Genomic DNA, 20,719 nt, shown 5'->3' with positions numbered 1-20,719 from the left:
ACACCTGCAGCAGTTGGAAAGACCCCAAAAGTTCCTCACCAAGAGGATAAAGGGTCTTAAACATATGTCATATGCTGCCCGACTGAAAAAACTCCAGCTCTATTCAGTCGCATACCGCCTACTCAGAGGTGACCTGTGCCTGACGTACAAGGCCATGTCCAATCCGGAATTAATGGACATGCTCCACCTCAGAAAATCCAAATCCATCAGAGCCATGAGAGCAAGAGACTTAAACCTCAACACAGAAATAAATAGGACGTGCTGGAGGGACAGATTCATAACCCAGAGGCTCCCTACACTCTGGAACAGAATCCCAATCCATGTTAGGCAGAGCCCCTCACTAACTCTATTCAAGAGAAATCTTGACGAGTGGATGGGAGATCGTAGGTTTACCCCGGGGGTGATCTCTGTCTCACTACTAGACAGAGGCACAGTAAACTAAACCCTAAAAGGGCGTAGTATTCTCATCCTAAGGGGTGGTGAAAGCCACACACACTTTGGCTAGGCTTATAAATGCCCTAGGGCAGATAGCCTAGTACGAACCTATGAACCTATATCTGGCCAAAACACGCATCTTTTTTTTTTTCGTGCTATTTAACTATTCCCATGTGTGATTTCATGTATACCTTTCAAGCATTTGTTTTCTTAGATGACAGATTTTAGTCTGCTTTGAAAACCAAGCCCTGGACACAACTGCTGTGTACAATTTCTTGCTTGGTACACATTTTACATTCAGCTCACATATTTTTAGACCAAAACAATATCTGCAATGTCAGTCCTGTCTTCTACATGTCCACAAGGATTGCTGGCCATTCCAAAAGAATGTTTTATCATAAACATACATGTTGCATCTTTCACGTCCATATATAGTGCTCATCTGAAAATATCACTTTTGCACATCAGTAAACTATCTTAACCCACAAGCAACTAACTAATCTATTCTTCTGCGACATCACAGCTCCATAACTGTTCTATTTGGAATATATTAGCATATTTACATCATAGTACTTCAATGCTGTAGCATTGCCAATTAACAACTTAAGCACCCCAAAACTCTTCCTGCTCAGTTACATTTCTAGGTTATTCTTACTCAACTGTCTTAAAGGCATGGTCATCTCAGATGCATTAGGTAGAAAATTTGCAAGATATCACCACATCATTTGTAGAAATGTCTGCAGTACTTGGCCAACAGACTTTCTGGATTAAGTTTGGAACCCTCTAAATGCCAAACTATAGCCCCTGTACTTCACGTCTCACACTGAAATTTTACTGCTTTACTCTGTTAAAGGAAAAATGCACCCAAAACTGAAGAAAAAAAAATAATTTCATCCTGCCTTTATGTTTACTTTAACACCACTCTAGGAATCCACATACATTTTTAAATACTTGATTGCATTATACCACAGTCTGCCCACATGAGGTCTAGCATCTTGATGGGATTTAGATTTTTTTGTTTCGATTTTTTCGTTTATCTTTTGGTATCCCACAATATAGCACAACTCAAAGATAGCATCATGCAGGTGGGCTTACCTGCAAAGCTCCTGGCTCTAAATCCATTTTAATGAGATTTCAGACACTTCTGCTTTCTTTCGCTAAGCCAGCTTTAAATGCTGCTGCTTACATTTTAAAATGGACTACCCCTGTTTGCCTTTTAGGTCATGTCCAAAAACAGACATTTTACTGTTCATCCTTTCTAAAGTGTTTAATTTAATTTTTTTGTTATGCCCGAGTTGTACTCCATCTCATCTCCCCTCCTACCAGGGGTGGCTCATGCCATTGGACTGCAGCCCCCCCCCCCCCCCGCAGCAAGAAAAAAGAAAAAAGTACTTTAAAATAATTTAATTTGCTTAGTTATATATTAATTTTTACTGTATTTCTCTCGTTAGCCGGCTGCTTTACGCAGACTGACTCGTCTGCGAGTACGAGCATGCGCACTTTCGAGTTCCGGGTTTTAAAAAAAGAAGTTTTGTTTTTCCTCTCTCTCTAAAAGAGATCCACTCCAGTGCTGTAGTCCTGATTACAGTGTGATGCCCAGCAGTCTATGCAGTTTGGAACCACATAGAATAGGAAGGGGTTCGGACTGCCACGTCCGCAGGCGCGTACGTGACGTGGATGGGCTAAATGGCTGCCGATTGGTTCTCGCTCTCTTCCCAGGCTTTATGTGCTGGACACAACCAAGTTGCGAGGAAGAACTGTTGGTTAAAATTGAATACTGTGCTATCTTCTCTCGAACTAATAGAGGAAACACAGTATTTGTACAACCACTAGAACGTTTATTGAAGCATATGAAAAAAATTGATACACATCCATATGAGTTAAGCGCTTTCACCTAATGCACTTAGGCTATGAAGCCTAAGTGCATTAGGTGAAAGCGCTTAACTCATATGGATGTGTATCAATTTTTTTCATATGCTTCAATAAACGTTCTAGTGGTTGTACAAATACTGTGTTTCCTCTATTAGTTCGAGAGAAGATAGCACAGTATTCAATTTATGTGCTGGAAAAGGAGCGAGAAGCAAACAGTTGCAGCCAGTTTAGTGAGTAAACTTGTTTGCGGTTGACCGGTTGTTGATTTTAATTTCTTGATGGCCTAATTTCGTTCGCTGGATGTGACACAGCTGAAAAAGAAGTACAGAGTACATTCTTTTCTTCTTGGTGGTGTGTGTAACACAGTACAATACGTATCAATATGATGTGTAAAGTATAGAGGAATAAGTTTTTTTTGTAGAAAATGCATGTGAGATATTTTGAAGAAGATAGCAAGGTAGCATTGCTAAGGGGAGGCTGTGGATAGAGAGACAGAAAGCTGACTGAGGTATGCTGTTTTTTTTTTTTTCTTTTTTGACATGCAGTTACTGTAACTATGTTTCAGAAAATTAGGGTCCCTGACAATTATAGAGTAAAATGGGAAAGACTGGAAGAGAGCAGGCTGAGAGGAGGAGAGTTTTAATTTTTTTTTTTTTTTTAATTATGAAGGTGGAAAGATATGAATGCATATATTTCTTGAGAACTAGTGAAGAGGTACAGTTAGTTACTCAGGAAGTTATTCATTTCTCTGGTGGTTTGGACGCAATATGCAACAGGAATTTAAAGGAATGTGCAAGTCCTTGGTACTGCCTTAAATATGGATTATCAAAGATTCTTCTTCTTCTTTCAGCTGCTCCCGTTAACGGTCACCACAGCAGCTCAACTGTTTCCATTTCCTCCTGTCCTCTGCATCTTGCTCTATCACACCAACCACCTGCATATCCTCTCTCACCACATCCATAAACCTTATCTTAGGCCTTCCACTTTTCCTGTTACCTGGCAGCTTCATCCTTACCATCTTTTTCCCAATATACTCTGCATCCCTCCTCGGCACATGTCCAAACCAACGTAATCTTGCCTCTCTGGCTTTGTCTCCAAACCTTCCCAACCTGGGCTGACCCTCTAATATACTTATTCCTAATCCTGTCCATCCTCGTCACACCCAGTGCAAATCTTAACATCTTCAACTCTGCCACGTCAAGCTCCGACTCCTGCCTTTTTGTCAATGCCACCGTCTCCAACACATATAACATAGCTGGTCTCACTATCCTCTTGTAGACCTTCCCTTTCACTCTTACTGGTACTCGTCTGTCACAAATTACTCCTGACACTTCTCCATCCTGCCTGTACTCTCTTCTTCACCTCTCTTCCACATCCTGCCTGTACTCTCTTCTTCACCTCTCTTCCACACTCACCATTACTCTGAACTGTTGATCCCAAGTACTTAAACTCATTCACCTTCGCCACCTCTACTCCCTGCATCCTCACCATTCCTCTACCCTTCCTCTCATTCACACACATATATTCGGTCTTAGTCCTGCGGACCTTCATTCCTCTTCTCTCTAGAGCACATCTCCACCTCTCCAGGGTAGTCTCCACCTGTTCCCTACTCTCACTACAGATCACAATGTCATCTGCAAATATCATAGTCCACGGAGACTCCTGTCTGATCTAGTCTGTCAACCTGTCCATCACCATTGCAAATAAGAAAGGGCTCAGAGCTGATCCTTGATGTAATCCCACCTCCACCTTAAACGCATCCATCACTCCCACCGCAGACCTCACCTCTGTCACAATACCCTCGTACATATCTTGTACCACTCATACTTCTCTGACACTCCCGACTTCCTCATACAATACCACAACTCCTCTCTAGGCACCCTATCATATGCTTTCTCTAAATCCACAAAGGCACAATGCAACTCCTTCTGACCTTCTCTGTACTTCTCCATCAACACTCTCAGAGCAAACATTGCATCTGTAGTGCTCTTTCCTGGCATGAAACCATACTGCTGATCACTAATCATCACCTCCCTTCTTAACCTAGCTTCCACTACTCTTTCCCATAACTTCATGCTGTGACTGATCAGTTTAATCCCTCTGTAGTTACTACAGCTCTGCACATCACCCTTATTCTTAAAAATCGGTACCAAAACACTTTTTCTCCATTCCTCAGGCATCCTTTCACTTTCCAAGATTTCATTAAACAATCTAGTTAAAAACTCCACTGCCATTTCACCTAAATACCTCCATGCTTCCACAGGTATATCATCTGGACCAACAGCCTTTCCGTTCTTCATCCTCTTCATAGCTATCCTTACTTCCTCCTTGCTAATCCACTGCACTTCATGATTCACTGTCCGCACATCATCCAACCTTCTCTCCCTCTCATTCTCTTCATTCATCAACCCCTCAAAGTACTCTTTCCATCTGCTCAACACACTCTCCTTGCTTGTGAGTACGTTTCCCTCATTAGCCTTTATCACCCTTACCTGCTGCACATCTTTACTAGCTCGGTCCCTCTGTCTAGCCAGTCGGGTACAGGTCTTTTTCTCCCTCCTTAGTGTCCAACCTTTTATACAACTCTTAATACACCTTATCCTTAGCCTTCGCCACCTCTCTCTTTGCCATGCACCTCATCTCCTTATACTCGTCTACTTTCTTCATGTCTGACAATCCCACTTCTTCTTCGCCAACCTCTTTCTCTGTATACTCTCTCCTGTACTTCTTCATTCCACCACCAGGTCTCCTTGTCCTCCTTCCTCTATAATGTTCTTAAATGACATTGTTGGCCAGATTTAATGCCAGTCTAATTGCTTCCTGAAGCACATTACAAAAACATACTCTGCTGGCAAGTTCACACCATAATACTGTTCCTTGCCATGTTATTTACATTATTAATTTTCATTTGAAGCAGGTGTGTTTACTCTCTAGAGTATTCTTCAGTTCTGTTAGCAACCCTTTTTCACTGAACTCTGGTTTGGGGAAATCACACAGCCCCACTTCACTTGCTGTGTTGTTTAACAGCACTATATACATAGAACAACCTGCATGATGGTGGAGGCACAGTTCAGTATGTAATCCTTCTAGTTTTGTGATAGAACAAGCACTTTCCATGTATTAGAATTAAAGTAAAGAAGGCTCCAGATCTGAAAATAATGGCACTAATAAAACTGAACCATGGAATTCTAAGCAGGTTCTCCCTGTAGCCTGGAATTCTAAGCAGGTTCTCCCTGCAGCCTGGAATTCTAAGCAGGTTCTCCCTGCAGCTCGGAATTCTAAGCAGGTTTTCACTGCAGCCTTTCCAAAATGTTGTTCTTCTAAAGCCTACCCTATGCAGTACTAGTGTAATGCAATATTTTATTTACTAAATACCATTTAAAAAAAGCCATTTTGCCGTGTACAACAATAACTGCTTAAAACTCTGGTTGCCAACTTGTAAAATAAAATGACAGGAGCACAGTACATTTAACTTTGTTCTTGTTGCCAAAAGTGGGGTTGTTTTATAGTAATAATCTCATCTGTTGCTTGAATTAACCACTTCCGGTGTGTTCCGTTCATAGTGTACAATTAGTTCTTACTATTATTCCTTTAATGACAACACAGATACTAAGTGTTGTATGAGCACATTCTAGTCCTGAATTCTTTACCTGCTTTTGCATGATTGAGGCAGATAATAATAAAGATGGTGGCAGCTGAAATTGGGAGGGAGACTGAGTGATGCTGTGTGCAACACTGAAGCTTTACAAGATATGGATTATATATATTTATCAGCAGAAAATGGCCCAAATGTTGGTGGCTAGTTCAGTTGTATGGTGGAACTAGTGTAGTACTACACTTATCAGCTGGGTTAATTAGTTCACAGGATTTCATTCATGCTTTGTGTAAAGTGCAAAAAAGTTTGGGAGGAATTTGTGGTTAGCAATGAGGTAGGAAGTTGTCTAGCACTTGTCTCCTGGAGTAACTAACTGAAAAATGTTTACTTAACATGTCATATTAGATTGTGGTATAGCATTCATGGTATATTTCAAGGCGTTTGTTAATACTGGTGATTTGAAAAATTGTTCAACATTTAAAAGTGCAGTTGTGTAACAAAGGAAAAATAATCACTATAGCTGGAAACAAACTTGTAGAATTAGAAAACTGAAGTTAGCATCACTAAAAATAGGTTGTGTAAGTGACAAAAGTTTTCTGGGAGTGGCAGCACCAGTATAGTTTTCTTTGCTGTGAATGCAGGTATACTGGTTATAATGGTGCCATGGTAATTAACTGTTTGGGAACATCTTGCAGTGGGATAACTTAAGTTTGTAGTGATGGCTGGCAAATAGGACACTGACAGTTCAGAAGGGCCAATAACAGCTGGCTTTGACCTATGACAGGTACTGGTAAGAGGACCACGGTTATTCCTACCATGTGGAAGGCTGTTATATAAAAGTAGTGCAATTGTAAGTTTCACTTTCTGAAGACTGTCGAGGGACTAATGCTAGGGTTTTAGGTTTAGGACTGGTGTTCCAGTTTTAGGGTTATTAACATTGTTTTTAGGGTTAGGATTTTATGTTTGGTTAGATTCACTAAGAGTTTTTTTTTTTTTAATTTTCTGATTTCACTAAGCAGGTGTAACGGTTGAACCTCATTTCTATCATTCTGAAAAACAGCTTTTGCAAAACAGTTATGGATCTTGTGCTATGTTGTGACATAAAGGAGAGTCTTGTATTTCTGTTAAACTGTGTCACTGATACTGCTACATAAAAAGTGTGTGCTGCTGTTTTTGTAAAGTTCAGGGCACGGACATTACTCTGCTCTCTATTTCCTTCAAAGGCAGCTTGGTAAAATCTTTAAAAACATGTTTTTACAGTGTGTGCACAGTGCAGTTGCTAAAGTGTCAATAGCTTAATAGCAAACATGAAGTCCTGCCAGCATATAGGAATGTTTACAAAAAAGCCAAATGGGTGAACTTGATCAAGAAAACAGACATGGTATGAATTTTGCTGTAATCTAATCTATATGGACAAAGTGCAAATGCATTGACACTCTTGTTACTAGAGTCGGAGCTAATTTGTAGTGGACGGTTGGCTAAATGCTACTTTTACACCACGCAAGCTTGTTATAGTGCAAAAAAAAAATCAAGATCAGATACGTTATTAGATGAATAAATGCTTCAGTATGAAAGTGTTTAACTTTGATAAAAGGTCTGATTAGCATATTTTATGCAAGAGAAGGATATAAAACTAAGATAATACGACACCCTGTAATCAAATCACAGGAAACAGGTCAGACTGTGACAATTTCAGCATTTTCATGCTTACAAAGGTGATCACACACACAGGCTCTTTGCCTCTACACGCAGTTTACACATTCTTCTTTTTACAGAGAAGAATGATAAAGTGTACGTCTCTGTACAGATTTTTGAAAAATATCCAGATTTTCATTAAAGAATGAAGTTAGAAAATGACAGATGTTTAGAGTTTCAGATTTCATACCCTACAGAAAATTCATACTGATGCAAGACCTACTACTAAACTTTTGTAAGAGCAATATTTAAAAATTGTCTATTTTTTGGGCCTTTGTCCTACTTTTATTTATGGCTTTATGCAGATTTCTTGTTCTGAGGTTGAGAGCATATGAAATGTGTCAGGGGCTGGGCCATCACCGTCAACCAGAGACATTTCAAATTGTGACATCCTTGTTGCACCCCACTCCCCCATGTAGTGACTTTAGATGTGTCCAAGCAAGGGCAGGGAGCAGTTAGAGTATCCAAGGTAGACACAAGTACAGTCATGGCTTTTAATCTGTCCCTGATTTTGCAGAATGTTCTGGTTTTGTCATATTTTATACTGTTTATGCTTATTCAGAAAATGCATGTTGTTGGTTGGCTGCTTGTCTTTTTATACTTTATTTTGACTGGCATTCCAGTAATGTATTTAAAAAGTAATTTATCTTTGCATGCCTCACAACCTTTTTGTTTCCATCTAGATATTAAGTAAGCTGTCATGTAGCCAAGGCATTGAAATATTTTTTTCTTCTCCGCTTCATTTTGTCTTGACTGGACACTCATAATGATAGTCTGGCACACAGGGTAGCCAGTGTATTTAAAGTACCAGTTTTTGTGGTTTTGAGCATAGTGAAAGAATGCTAGCAAATCTACTTTTTCTGGAAGAATAAATGTTTACACACTTTGCAGTCTTGGTTTCTGCACCTAAAGTAGCAAAATGTAAGGTAACTTGTTGAGGGACATAATATTAGCCTCATGACTGTTTATGTATATATTTTATACATATATAAAAAAAAAAAAAATATATATATATATATATATATATATATATATATATATAAGGTTTTAAAGTATTTTAAGCTAATTTCTTTTTTCACTAAATATTTTTTTTATTTTTAAAAATAAGATTTCTTAAGAAACATTACATGAAATATAGATAAATAACATTTACAATTTTAAAACATTACTAACTTCAAATCATTATATAACTATTTACATTGGTGTCTATGCAAATAACATTGAAATTCTATAAGGTCAGAAACATAAGATGATATATCTTTGTCGATTCTTTTGAGTATTTCCAGTACTTTCATCCAAGAGTAATGATAATATTAAGCTAATTTCTTGGAGACGAACAAATTAATAATTGACTAATGCAATGGATTAATACACTCCAGTGAATCATGCTGGCTTTAGGCTACACATGCCAAAACAATACTGAGGTAGTTAAACATTCATTTGGCCCTCTTTCAGACAAGACCCACTTCAGATGGCATCAACCTTTACAGAAAGGATGCAGAGTATGCAAGAGATAAGAAATTATACACAGTGTTAATACTCTTAATTTAAGAGCAGAATAACCCTTATTTGATTCTGGAAGATCAGAAGGCTGTGGATTCTATTCCCTCCCCAAAATAGCAGCCCAAAGTAAATGGCCAAGTCATAAAATTATTTCACACTCTTGAATGAAGTTGGAGACTGTGTGTCTGTAAGCTGAAGAGCTTGCTAGTTACAGCAGGAAGACCAGACTGTTTTTTTATGGTTTTATGACAGTCCAGGTGTGTACCCTGCCCTGAGGATTAATGTTTCATGTGTTTTAGTGTACTTGGTTGTGAACATATTCAGTGGTTAGCAGCAGAAAGCAGTCAGTGACACATTTATCTAAGTTAGCATGTGCTTCCCGCTTTACAAAGGGCCTGAATGTGTTTAAGAACAGAAGAGCAGAAAGAAATAAACTTGTAGTGATAATAATAAAGCTGTGTTATATTTTACTTTGTTGTACTCAACATTTTCCCAGAACAAGAGGTCTGAGTGTAATTAACAGTATTTTTTTTTTGGGGGGGGGGTCATTAGCATGACTACTGCAGTTCTATTTTTTTTTTTTTTTTGGCAGTATTGTCTGAGAGTACTTATAAGAAAATGAAAAACAAAATATTAACATTTTTAGTTAGGGCAGAACTGTGGTAGCGTTGTCGCCTCACAGTAAGACGTCCTGTTCGATTATCAGCTAGAGCGTCTTGTGTGTGGAGACATGCATGAATGGGCGTACCTTCGTTGAAGGTTGTGCGTCAGAGCTGACAACTCTGCACGTAAAAATCTACTGCCAATCATTAGCGGACCGGAGTTCCACTGTGGCGACCCCTAACCGGGAAAAGCCGAAAGACACAACAACAAGTTAGGGTAGAATGCTTGGGCTTGCATTAGAATAATCTAAAAATAAATGAGCAGGCAGTGTACACATACACTGTGTTTAAATCAGTATCTGTGGTACTTCAGAAATCAGTACATGTGAAATGGAATGCCTGGAATATCACTTCTGTTAGGTTTACTGGTCTGGGAAAGGTACTCTGTATGCATCCTCCTTTTCTGAAAATAAAATTAAAATATATTGTGCATAGAAATAAGGAGGGCAGCCACGGTGGTACAGCGGTTAGCATTGCCGCCTCACAGCAAGAGGTTCTCCGGTTCGATCCTCGGCTGGGGTGCCTTCTGTGTGGAGTCTGCATGTCCTCCCTGTGGTCGCATGGGTTTCCTCCGGGTGCTCCGGTTTCCTCCCACATCCCAAAGACATGCTGTAGGTGGATTGGAGACACTAAATTGGCCCTAGGTGTGAGTGTGTGTGTGGCTTCTGTGGAAGGTTGGGCGTCGGGCTGGCAACTCGACACTGTAAAACTCCACTGCCAATCATGAGCAGAGAGGTGATCCGCTGTGGTGAACCCTAACTGGGAAAAAGCCGAAGGAAGAAGAAGGTGGTGCATAGAAATAAGGAAATGACTGCATTTGAAAATGCTTGGCTATGACCATGGTTACAGTATGATGGTAATTTGGCCATTTAGGAGTCTTTCTGGAGGTTAGGACATCTGTTGGGGCATTTTGTATCATTTGTCAGAAATAGGTCTCTGAAATGGAATAGCCTGTAGTTTACATCCACAGAAATCAATAGCATTAAACACTATACATCTGCACCCCCCCCCCCCCAAGACACACACACGCACACTGCTACCACCAAATAAAGTAAGATTATGTGTGAGTTCTTGGCTATTGTGATGTGAAAGAAATACAATAATGTAACCATGGAGATTTATTTTAATTGCACATTGCAGGTTGAAAGCAGTTTCACTGGGTAGGGAGTTGGGCTGGGGGCAATGCTTATGTGTGAATAGCTGCAGTTCTGTCTACATTTGCAACAGTAATGTACATTTCACTGAAGTAAGATCGACCAGAAAATCTGAAATCTGAGTGTGGTTTATGTGTGTGCGTGTGTGTGTGGTGGTGGTGGTGGTGGTGGTGGTGGTGGTGGTGGGGGCAAGGGATTTTTGTTTTATAAAACCATGTTTTATTGTAGAAACTCTGGTAAATAAAATTAAATTTAAAACTAAATGTGTACTTGGCTGGTGCACACAAGCTGTGTTTGTGAGTCTGTCAACAAAATGAAAGTATGTAACGCAGCTGTTAATATTATTTGTACTTTAATCCTGACAGGTAAAAAGCAGCTTCTTCACTTAGGTAATGGGGGGGGGGGGGGGAGTGTTTGTAAATTAATTGAGGTGACTGGCCTTGTTTACCGTCAGTTATGGCTTTGCAAGATAACACTTTATTTGGGTAAAGTCTGCTGTTGTGCAAGCCTGTAACTACTGTTTCTGTGCAATGGACAAAATTAATGCAGCCATTAAAATGCATTTCATTACTGTTTTGCTTTCTGATTTCAGAGGTTCGAGCCAGGTACTTTGGTAGCCTGTTGGGATGGGGGACTTTCATGTCAGTGTTGTAATGAAATAACTGACCATTTACTGTTGTAATTCTGGCTTTGCAAAACTAATATGTCTGAGGGAGTAAGCAATATGCATAGAGGGTATGACTACTGTCTCTGTGCAGCAGACGTATTTTAATGCTGGAAGGATTAAAGCAGAAAGTATAGTGGGGGCAATGGGGCAATGGAATGACTGCCCCTGTTAGTCCTGCAGAGCCAGAATTAAGACATAATGTAAGCTGTGACTGTGTGTGCATCACAAATGCATTAATATAGCCTTTTTCATCCTGGCAAGGCCAAGCCAGATAGTTGGTAGGTCATGGCTGTGGCAGACTGTCAATGAAATAAGTGCTGTTTCTGAAGCTGTACTTTAACATGTATACAACAGTGGCACTTAAATCATTTCTGCAATATCTTCATTTCAGAGTTACAACAACTACAAACTACGATAACCAGAATGAGTGAGCAGAGTGTTACAGTGGCCTATCTGAAATCTATTAGTTTTAAAGATTTAACTCTGAATGAAAAATTAAGAAGAGGACTGGAAAACCCACACCTGATCTGAAGATAGTCTCTCAAGGTACAAGTAAGTCAAGAGCATACACACAGCTTCAGCAGGTCAGTGTATGGCAAACACACCTGGATCTGTGGTTGTGAGGAAACAAACGGCTTGTACTACTTCCCATGTTTGTTGTTCGGTGGAGAGTATGCCTGGACATCAAATGGTATGAATGACCTGAAGAGAATGGAAGAAAAGTCCAGAAAGCATGAACAGTCTGCTAAACATTTTGACAACCAAATGAGTCTAGCAGTGTTGGGAACTGTGGATATCAGGTCTCAGTTAAGTAGTGGACACCAGTTATCAGTAGAAAGACACAACAAGAAAATGGAAGAAAACAGTCATGTTCTATCACTTATAATTGGCTGCATCAAGCTGTGTGCTGAAGAAGAAGTTGCTTTAAGAGGCCATGATGAGTCTGAAGAGTCACTGAGTGCAGGAATGTTCCGGAGACTGGTAGACTTCAGCTGCAAGTTTGATCAGAAGTTGGCTGAACACTTGAGAACTTAAACTGTTTTTAAAGGAACATCAAAGACTATTCAAAATGAACTCATGGACTCCATGCTAACAATATGCAGAAAAGAAATAAAAAAGGAGATTCGTACTGCAAAATTTGTAGCAGTAATTGTAGATGAAACCACTGATTTTTGCTGGGCTATGGCAACTTGCTGTTGTGTTCCATTATGTTGTCAATGGACAGATGCTGGAATGTTTTTGGGGATACTTTACACCACCCGGACAGACAGCAGAACATATTGCTGTGTGATAAAACAACAGTTGAAGGAAGTAGTGGGAGACCAGCATGAAAAAATGATTGCTCAGAGTTATGATGGTGCATCTGTTATGAGTGGTGTTCAGCATGGGGTCCAGGCCATCATAAGAGGAGAGTTTAAATATGCCTACTATGTACACTGCTATGCCCACCAACTTAACCTGGTAATGCAAAGAGCCACACAACAAAATACTGAAGCAAGGACATTTTTTTAACACTTGGTGGAATTCCAGCCTTTTTCAGTCGTTCACTTCAAAGACCAGCTGCTCTTGATAGCATAGTATCATGACGCATGCCAAACGTGTCAGGAACACGGTGGAAGTTTAACATCCGTACTGTAAATGCAGTGTACGAGAACTTGGAGTCGCTGTCAGAGCGCTTTATTTGTACAAGTGTCCTACATCTGCTGCAGCAACTGTACAGGAAGCAAATGGGCTACTGCGAACAGCTGAAGATGATGAATTAAAATTTTGGCTTACTGTTTTCCATCGTATAATGCCCCATGTTAACATTCTGTACAGGCAACTTCAGTGTTGTACCACAGATGCAACCGCTGTTGAAAAGGATGTGCATACATTTTTGAATGAAATTGACGGTGTCAGAGTGGGTATCGACGGTATTGCAGAACAGTATCTACAGACAGAGAACATCCTGTCAAGATGTAGACGAGGGCCATCAACTTCCCGACCACTGCATGAGACATTGTCAATTGCTGCAAAGGAAGTGTGTGATGTCAAAGTTCCAGGCAACATCACGATTTCAACAAACTGGCCATCTTCAAGCTTCTCAGTTACTTCTGCCTGAAAAGTTTTCAACATACATAGAGTTTCCAGAAAATATATTCACAGCAACAATAGACAACTATCCATTCCTGTTGAGGGGACAACTTAGAACAGAACTTGGAGTGGTGTATCAACGTGAAGACTTTACAGCAACTGGCAGTGCAGTCCAGATGTTAAAATTCCTGGTGGACAACTCCTTAACCAGTGTGTTTTCACAGATTTACAATGTGTTGTTAATTATAGCCACCACACCAATGTCAACTGCTGAGGCAGAAAGGTGTTTCTCAACATTGAAAAGTATTAAAACGTTTCTTCGTAGTACAATGGGGCAAGAAAGATTGAATGCATTGGCTATGATTTCCACAGGAAAGGAGTTAACGCGGAGTATAACTAACTTCAACCAAAGAGTTATTGATTTGCACAAAATAAAGACAGACGGATGGACTTTAAGTAACAAAGGAACACAATACACAGAGAAACGCAACAGGCACTTATTTGGTACTATACTACAAGCACTTATGTAACCCAGCCACTGGGGATGCACAAGCCAGTGCATTTCTTCGTGCAGGTCCCGAGCCCGGATAAATGGGGAGGGTTACGTCCAGAACGGTATCCAATATAACCTCTGCATAATGATATATGTGGACAACAATACAGATTTCCATACCGGATTGGTCGAGACCCAGGTTAACTGACCACCACCAGTACTGTTGGCCAACAGGACGCTGGCAGAAATTGGGCTACTGTTGGCTGAAGGAGAAGAGGGGGAAGGCATGCCCAAAGGCGAGATTGTGTTGATTTGGACATGTGCTGAGGAGGAGGGATTCTGGGTGTATTGGGAAAAGGATGCCAAGGATGGAGCTGCCAGGGAAGAAAAGAGGAAGGCCTCATAAGGTTAGGTTTATGGATGTGGTAGAGGAAGTGATGTGGTGACAGAGCAAGATGCAAAAGATGGGAAGAAACAGAAACAGGTCTGATGTGGCAACCCCTAACGGGAACAACTGAAAGAGACTACAAGCACTTATTTGGAACCAGGTGGGGTCATGTGAATAGTATTTGCTTGGGAAATTTTAAACTGTCCCTTTTGTGCCTCCATGAAAAAGGGGGAAAAAAGAAATCCAGTATGACCTGATGTGTTCCAGACCACAGCTTCTCCTCAGGTGCAGGAGCAGAGTATGAAGTACTGTTTGCAGTATACCGCAAAGGTAAGTGTTCAAACCAATGTGTGTGTGTATATATACATATATATATATACATATATATATATATATACACACACACACATATAAATGTATATATATATATATATATATATATATATATATATATATATATATATATATGTAACAATGTGTGCTGTGTATTCAGCAGCCGCCATAGTGACTGAGCATTTATTTCATGTAAATAAGCAAGCATGTCCAGCACTGATCCAACGGCACCATAGCTCCACCCCTTTTATTTGGCCACACCCCTTCCTGTTGGCCCCACCCATTTAGCTGTCTCCTGCAGCCCCCTTTGATTTGAAGTCACCAGCCACCACTGCCTCCTACTAAACACTCCCCTTTCCTAGCTGTCAAAGTCTTAAAGGTAATTTGAACTCTCTGCTGCTGCGATTGCTAGCATGCAGCAGGGGACTTAATTATGGTCTGTTGCCTTGGTAGCAAACAGCACTATTGCAAGGAGGACAGTTTGGGTTACACACACAAACACACACCTGCCTTTCTGTCCTCAAGTTTTAATCCATACTCCTTTCTACTTTGTGACACTTTTAGCATAACTCTCAACTTCTTGGTTTAGGAATTCTTAAAGCACAAATCAAAATAATGGTGTGACAAAGGACCACAATTAGGAATACATTATCAATATTAACAGTCCACAAGACTGTAAATTCATTTCGGAATGTTTACAGGTTTTGCATCAATATGCCTTTTTTTGTACTGTAACAATGTAATTTCGGACATCGACTGACTAATCCTTGGCAATTTCCTAGAAAAAAAAATGTATGAAGGACAGGGCAAAAGTATGACTAAAAAATCTGCCAAACCAGGGCTATCCGAGAAGTGGGAGCTTAGGCCAAATACCATTTATTTGCTTTTGCTTAGCAGTAATGTCCGATTGGGTGGGAACCTCTTTTCTGAGAGGCATGGAAAAGCACCACGCTTAGATGTACACAATTAGATATACACAATTTATTTATTTATTTTACATTTGTTGACTGGGCTAGTCTAACTGGATATATGTCCATTTTCAGTAGAGGCCCGGGGGAGAAAAGCTCCAAGCATAGGCAGTGACATATCATATAATTACATGCAAATAGCAAACGGAAATAAAAAAGTAAAAAAAAAAATTTATGTACAGACTTTTTTTTTTTTTTTTTTTTACAAATGTACAGACATACAGTGGAGGATAGCATATTTGGAATAAGAAAAACTATTAAAGTACTAGGAAGGAAATTTTGTTAAATACTAAATACTAGTTACAGGCAAGGTTGCTGGTTAACCCAGGTAAACATAAAAGAACAACGGAGTAGAAAAGTCTAGGGAGAGTGAGATGGGGATTTAGATATTAGTCAGGGTTAGAGCAGGGACATAGCCAGTGTGTAGTAAGGTATTTTTTAAGGTATTTTTTGAAAAGTAGTGTGGAAGAAAGAGATGCGAATTCCTTTGGAAGCAGGTTCCAGGTTTTTCCCCACTGTGTTAGTGAATAGTGACCCCCCTCTGCCTGGTTGTTTGACTTAATAGTGGAAACTAGAAGCTTATTAGCTGAGCGTAGTGTTGGCAGATTTTTATATGGGGTAATCAGATTAGTAAGAATTGGGGTATTCTTGGGGTGGTAAAGGATCTTTTGGGTGATGGTGTATTGTTGATAAAGTAGGTGGTTCTGCAGTTCTAACCATCCTAGTTGTTTGAGGTTGAGAGAGTGGTGAGTTCTGAAAGGGGTACCAGTAGCAAATCTAGCAATGTTGTTATAGCTGGTTGTAAGTTTGCTAAGGTTGCTTTTAGATAGATTGGTATAAATGGCAGAAGTGTAGAACAGGGTAGAGATAAGGTGGAAAAAATTATAAATAAGTACATACAAAATACACAGGATCAACAGAAAAGTGAGTAAGCTACAGTTAAGAACAACAAAACAATGACATGCGAATAAGAATCTGCAGCAACACAGACAGCATCAGTGCAGTGGCAATCAGTGGGTGACATGAGGTATCAGTATAGTTCATAGCAGGATATTAGGCTAACAGCCCTAGAACCTTATAAGCCTACCCATATTTATCCCAAGTTGCCTCAACAGTCCATGGTTAGGTGAGTGAAGTCTGCAGAGGAAAGGGTCTATAGTAGTTAATACAAACTTCCACTGTCTAGGAGGGACATTGGTACCACTCCAAGAGTGAATTTGCAGTCACCCATCCACTGAGCTAGGTTGCGTTTGAAGAGGGGCACAGTTCTATGTGAACTGGAAGTTTGTCTCACAGACGTGGCAGTCTCTGGGAGATGTTCCCCCCTCTCCAGCATGATCTGTTCATGTCAAAGGCTAGGTTAAGATTTCTGGAGCGAGTGGCCCTCCTGCAGTCTGACTCATGAATGTGTAGCATTTACATCAGGGCCTGGTCAGAAACAGCCCTGTAAGCCAGGCACAGGTCACCCCTTAGCAACCTGTAGGAGACGGGGCTTTCAGTCTTTCGGCACAAGACTTTTGTGTACAGTCTAATATCTTGGTAAGAAACTCTGTGGTATTTCCAGGTGTTGTAGGTGTCTAGTGAGGTACATGGTAGTTACAGTACTTTACTCAGTGCTTACTCCATTTTAATTTTCTTTCATGACTAGAAGCTTTATCAAAGTTACCATGATGCTGCACATGAAGCACTTCACTGGGCAAGTTTCTTACACCAGTAAATCATTATGAATGTGTCAGCTCTAATTTAATTTATTTCCTCTACACTGCTAGCTTTGGTTTCTGCTTCCAGTCCCTTCCGTTTTCAACCAGCTGCTATGTACCTCATATGTACATTCATCCTTACAAATCCAAATCACTATTCACTGTGTTCATCCAAACACTGAGCTATTCTCTTCCCTTTTTAATTGAAAAAGCAAACATCTCAGTTGACAATAATCCGAGACCACTCCATGGCTGCCTACTGTTTTCTGATTTTTCAGAGAATAAGCCACAGGCTTGAACAATTCAGAAGGCACAATGAAGGTGCCCATAAGGGCTTTACCATACACTAGCTGGTTTGACCCCACACAAGTAATTTCTTTAAAGTATACTGGTTTTATTACTGCCTCATTAGTTGCTTATCTGGAGCCAGGACCTACCAAAACACACGCACTCAAGTCATTACACCACAGGTACCAGACAATTCCATCATAGCCCATGTAGGTGTGAATGACCCAAGATACGCCTCCTTAGCCTATATGAACAAAGACTTAATAAACTCTCAGACTGTGTCTCAGGCAGGTATAAGCCTAGCATTGAGTAGCATATTACCATTAGAGGATGGATGCCACTACATGAACAAAAAATGACTTGGTTCAACAACTGGCAGTCTTTATGGTCTCATTCCAAGGGGATCCAATATTGGTCAGTTTGGGAGGACATGGTTAACATTCTACGTTGCGTTGTCAAGAATGGTCTGCATCTGTCCCCTCTAGGTTTTCTCATACTCAAAACTTTCACACCCATGGGGCCTTTTTTAGGCAATGCCAAACTGACCAACCTACAAACACAGTAAAATTCAACTCAAATGAATCTCAAGGTGTTGCTGCTCAATACCAGAAGCGAAAAAACAAAATGCTCCCTCTTCACACTTGAGAAAAACAGACATCTGTGCAGTTACCAAGACATGGTTTAAAGTAGACAGTACCCTGGCAGTGCAAGGTTTGTGCGCCTTCTACACTTTTAGGCCAGTAGCTGCATAGACAAGGACTAAAGGGGGAGGTGTCTTGATGCACATTAGTAACAAGCATACCTCTAAGGTGATCACGGGAGTTCCTCCACATGCAGACCATGACAGATAAAATTCCATAACATATACTAGTCAGCTATAGGTCACTCTTCATGTTCTAAGAAGCTCACACTGCATACTTGGACCAACTGGACACCCTCTACCATCCAAACTAACATCCTACTCATGAGAGATTTTAAGTACCCCACTACAGACTAGGAATCCTACATGTCCTCAAATATATGGGTACAGAGATGCATGGATTTTGTAAATACAAACACCCTTGACCAAACGGGGACTACACCCACTAGAGGCTCTAACATATTGGACCTTGTACACACAAATATGGGAGAATGACTCATTCCACAAATGTCCCGTCTTCCCTGGTAAGATCCAACCATAAAGCAGTCTCCTTTGAAATCAAAATCAACTCCATAATCCCAGTAAACCAATAACAAGCAGCATTCCAAGGCAAATTACCTAAGTGATGGTTTATCAAAATTCAATGAGCCTCCAAACCCCAAGAACACAGCAGACCACGCTGAACTGCTCCCAGAAACACTATACAACCATATCAATGGATGCACAGAGGCTGCTGTACATACCAGAAGTAAACCCAGAAACAAACTGCCCTGGTGGTGTCCCAAATTAAAAAGGGTATACAACAAAAGGAAAAAAAAACTGTGGCAAAAAATCAGGAAGGGTAATTCCCAAAAAGGTTTTAAACCTCTCAAACTAAATAGACAACTAATTAGGTTAAACAAAGCCAATTTTGAGGTTAAGACAGCCTTCCGAGTGAAAGACAACCATAAGGCCTTCTTCAGCCAAGTCAGAAGACTCAAAGACAGCACAAAGCAATGTGCTAAACTGGTGGTTAATGGTGCCACATTCAATTAGCCTGGCGATATAGCGAACCTGTTGGACAAATTCAGTTCCAGATTTAACCCCCCAATCACCCCAACCATCCTCCAATAAATGCCCTCAAATATAACCCCTCCAACTATAATATATATGTTAGCTAAATCCAACAGCAATCTCGGTCTGCCCTGATAATATCACAGTATGCCTCCTGAACAGTCTAAAAAATATGGCTTTTCAGGATCCCGGGAGTCACTACTTAACAAGCATCTTAAAACAGGCTTTGTGCCACGAGAACAGAGGAATAAGACAGTAGCCCCACTTTGAAGGAACTTTAACAAATCTTGGAAACTACAGACCAATTAGTCTGACTAGTCTTACCTGCAAAACCATGGAAAGGATTACTGTAAAAAAACAACAAGGACATAGGAAACCTCCAGAAAGTGGATCGATCTCAGTTTGGCTTTGTCAGTGGATGGTCATTCTTAATGAAACTAGAAGACTTCTTTGAAAAGGTCACCCACCAAGGCAAGGGATGAGGGGAAAAAGGCACATACTACCTACCTAGGTCTTGTTAAAGCATTTGATATAATACCCAGTTAGATTAAACTTGTGGAACTAGGTAAAAAAAACTTTATAATATGATGCAATAGCTAGCAAGTTGGTTCACGGACAGGGCCCAAGAGATTAGAATATGCAAGGCCACCTCCACAAAGAGGCCAGTCACCAGTGTAGTCCCTCAGGGTGCTGTGGTGGGCCCACTCCTATTTAGCATTTCTTCTATGTCAAGGCCAATATCAAGGCTCTTGCCTAACCAAGTTCACAGATGATTGCAAACCAGGAGCGGTCACTTAACCCCCCCCACCCCACCCCCAAGATGAGAATGCCCTTCAGGAAGATCTAATACAGGCAAATGGTTGGTGTGAAAGCCATGGCTTAAAATTCAATACTAAGAAAATGATAGTACCTTTTGGGAAGTTGGCCACCCCAGGCAACTACATCATCAATAAAACACCCTTAAGTCGATTCAATAAAACACCCTTAAGTCGATTCAATAAAACACCTTTAAGTCGATTCAATAATCAGGAATCTAGTATCTCATGTAGACAGTAACCTAGCCTTCAAAAAGTACAGTTTTGTACCTACCATAAATGTAGATGTTCGAAGATCAACATTGCTGCAGTCCTTACACTTGGGTAGTCCGCTGTCCTCGGTCGGCCCGAATATCAAAGTATTAGGCTGACGTCGGTCAAGGCG

At 40.4% G+C, this 20,719-nt stretch overlaps 1 protein-coding gene across 1 annotated transcript in view; it reads right to left on the bottom strand.

Moving 5' to 3' along the window:
- MMGT1 (membrane magnesium transporter 1) overlaps nucleotides 1-20,719 on the bottom strand; it is a 321,921-nt gene that overhangs the window by 111,910 nt on the left and 189,292 nt on the right. The window contains exon 6 of the mRNA XM_044057310.1: nucleotides 5,338-5,354. Within this exon, the coding sequence (XP_043913245.1) occupies nucleotides 5,338-5,354 (17 nt within the window). The remainder of the gene's footprint in view (nucleotides 1-5,337; nucleotides 5,355-20,719) is intronic.

Source organism: Protopterus annectens, chromosome 15.part0 (assembly GCF_019279795.1).
Source record: "Protopterus annectens isolate FY-2018-M chromosome 15.part0, PAN1.0, whole genome shotgun sequence".
NCBI lineage: Eukaryota > Metazoa > Chordata > Ceratodontiformes > Protopteridae > Protopterus > Protopterus annectens.
Note: the sequence above shows the minus strand (reverse complement) of the source record. Positions and strands in the feature narration are given on the sequence as shown.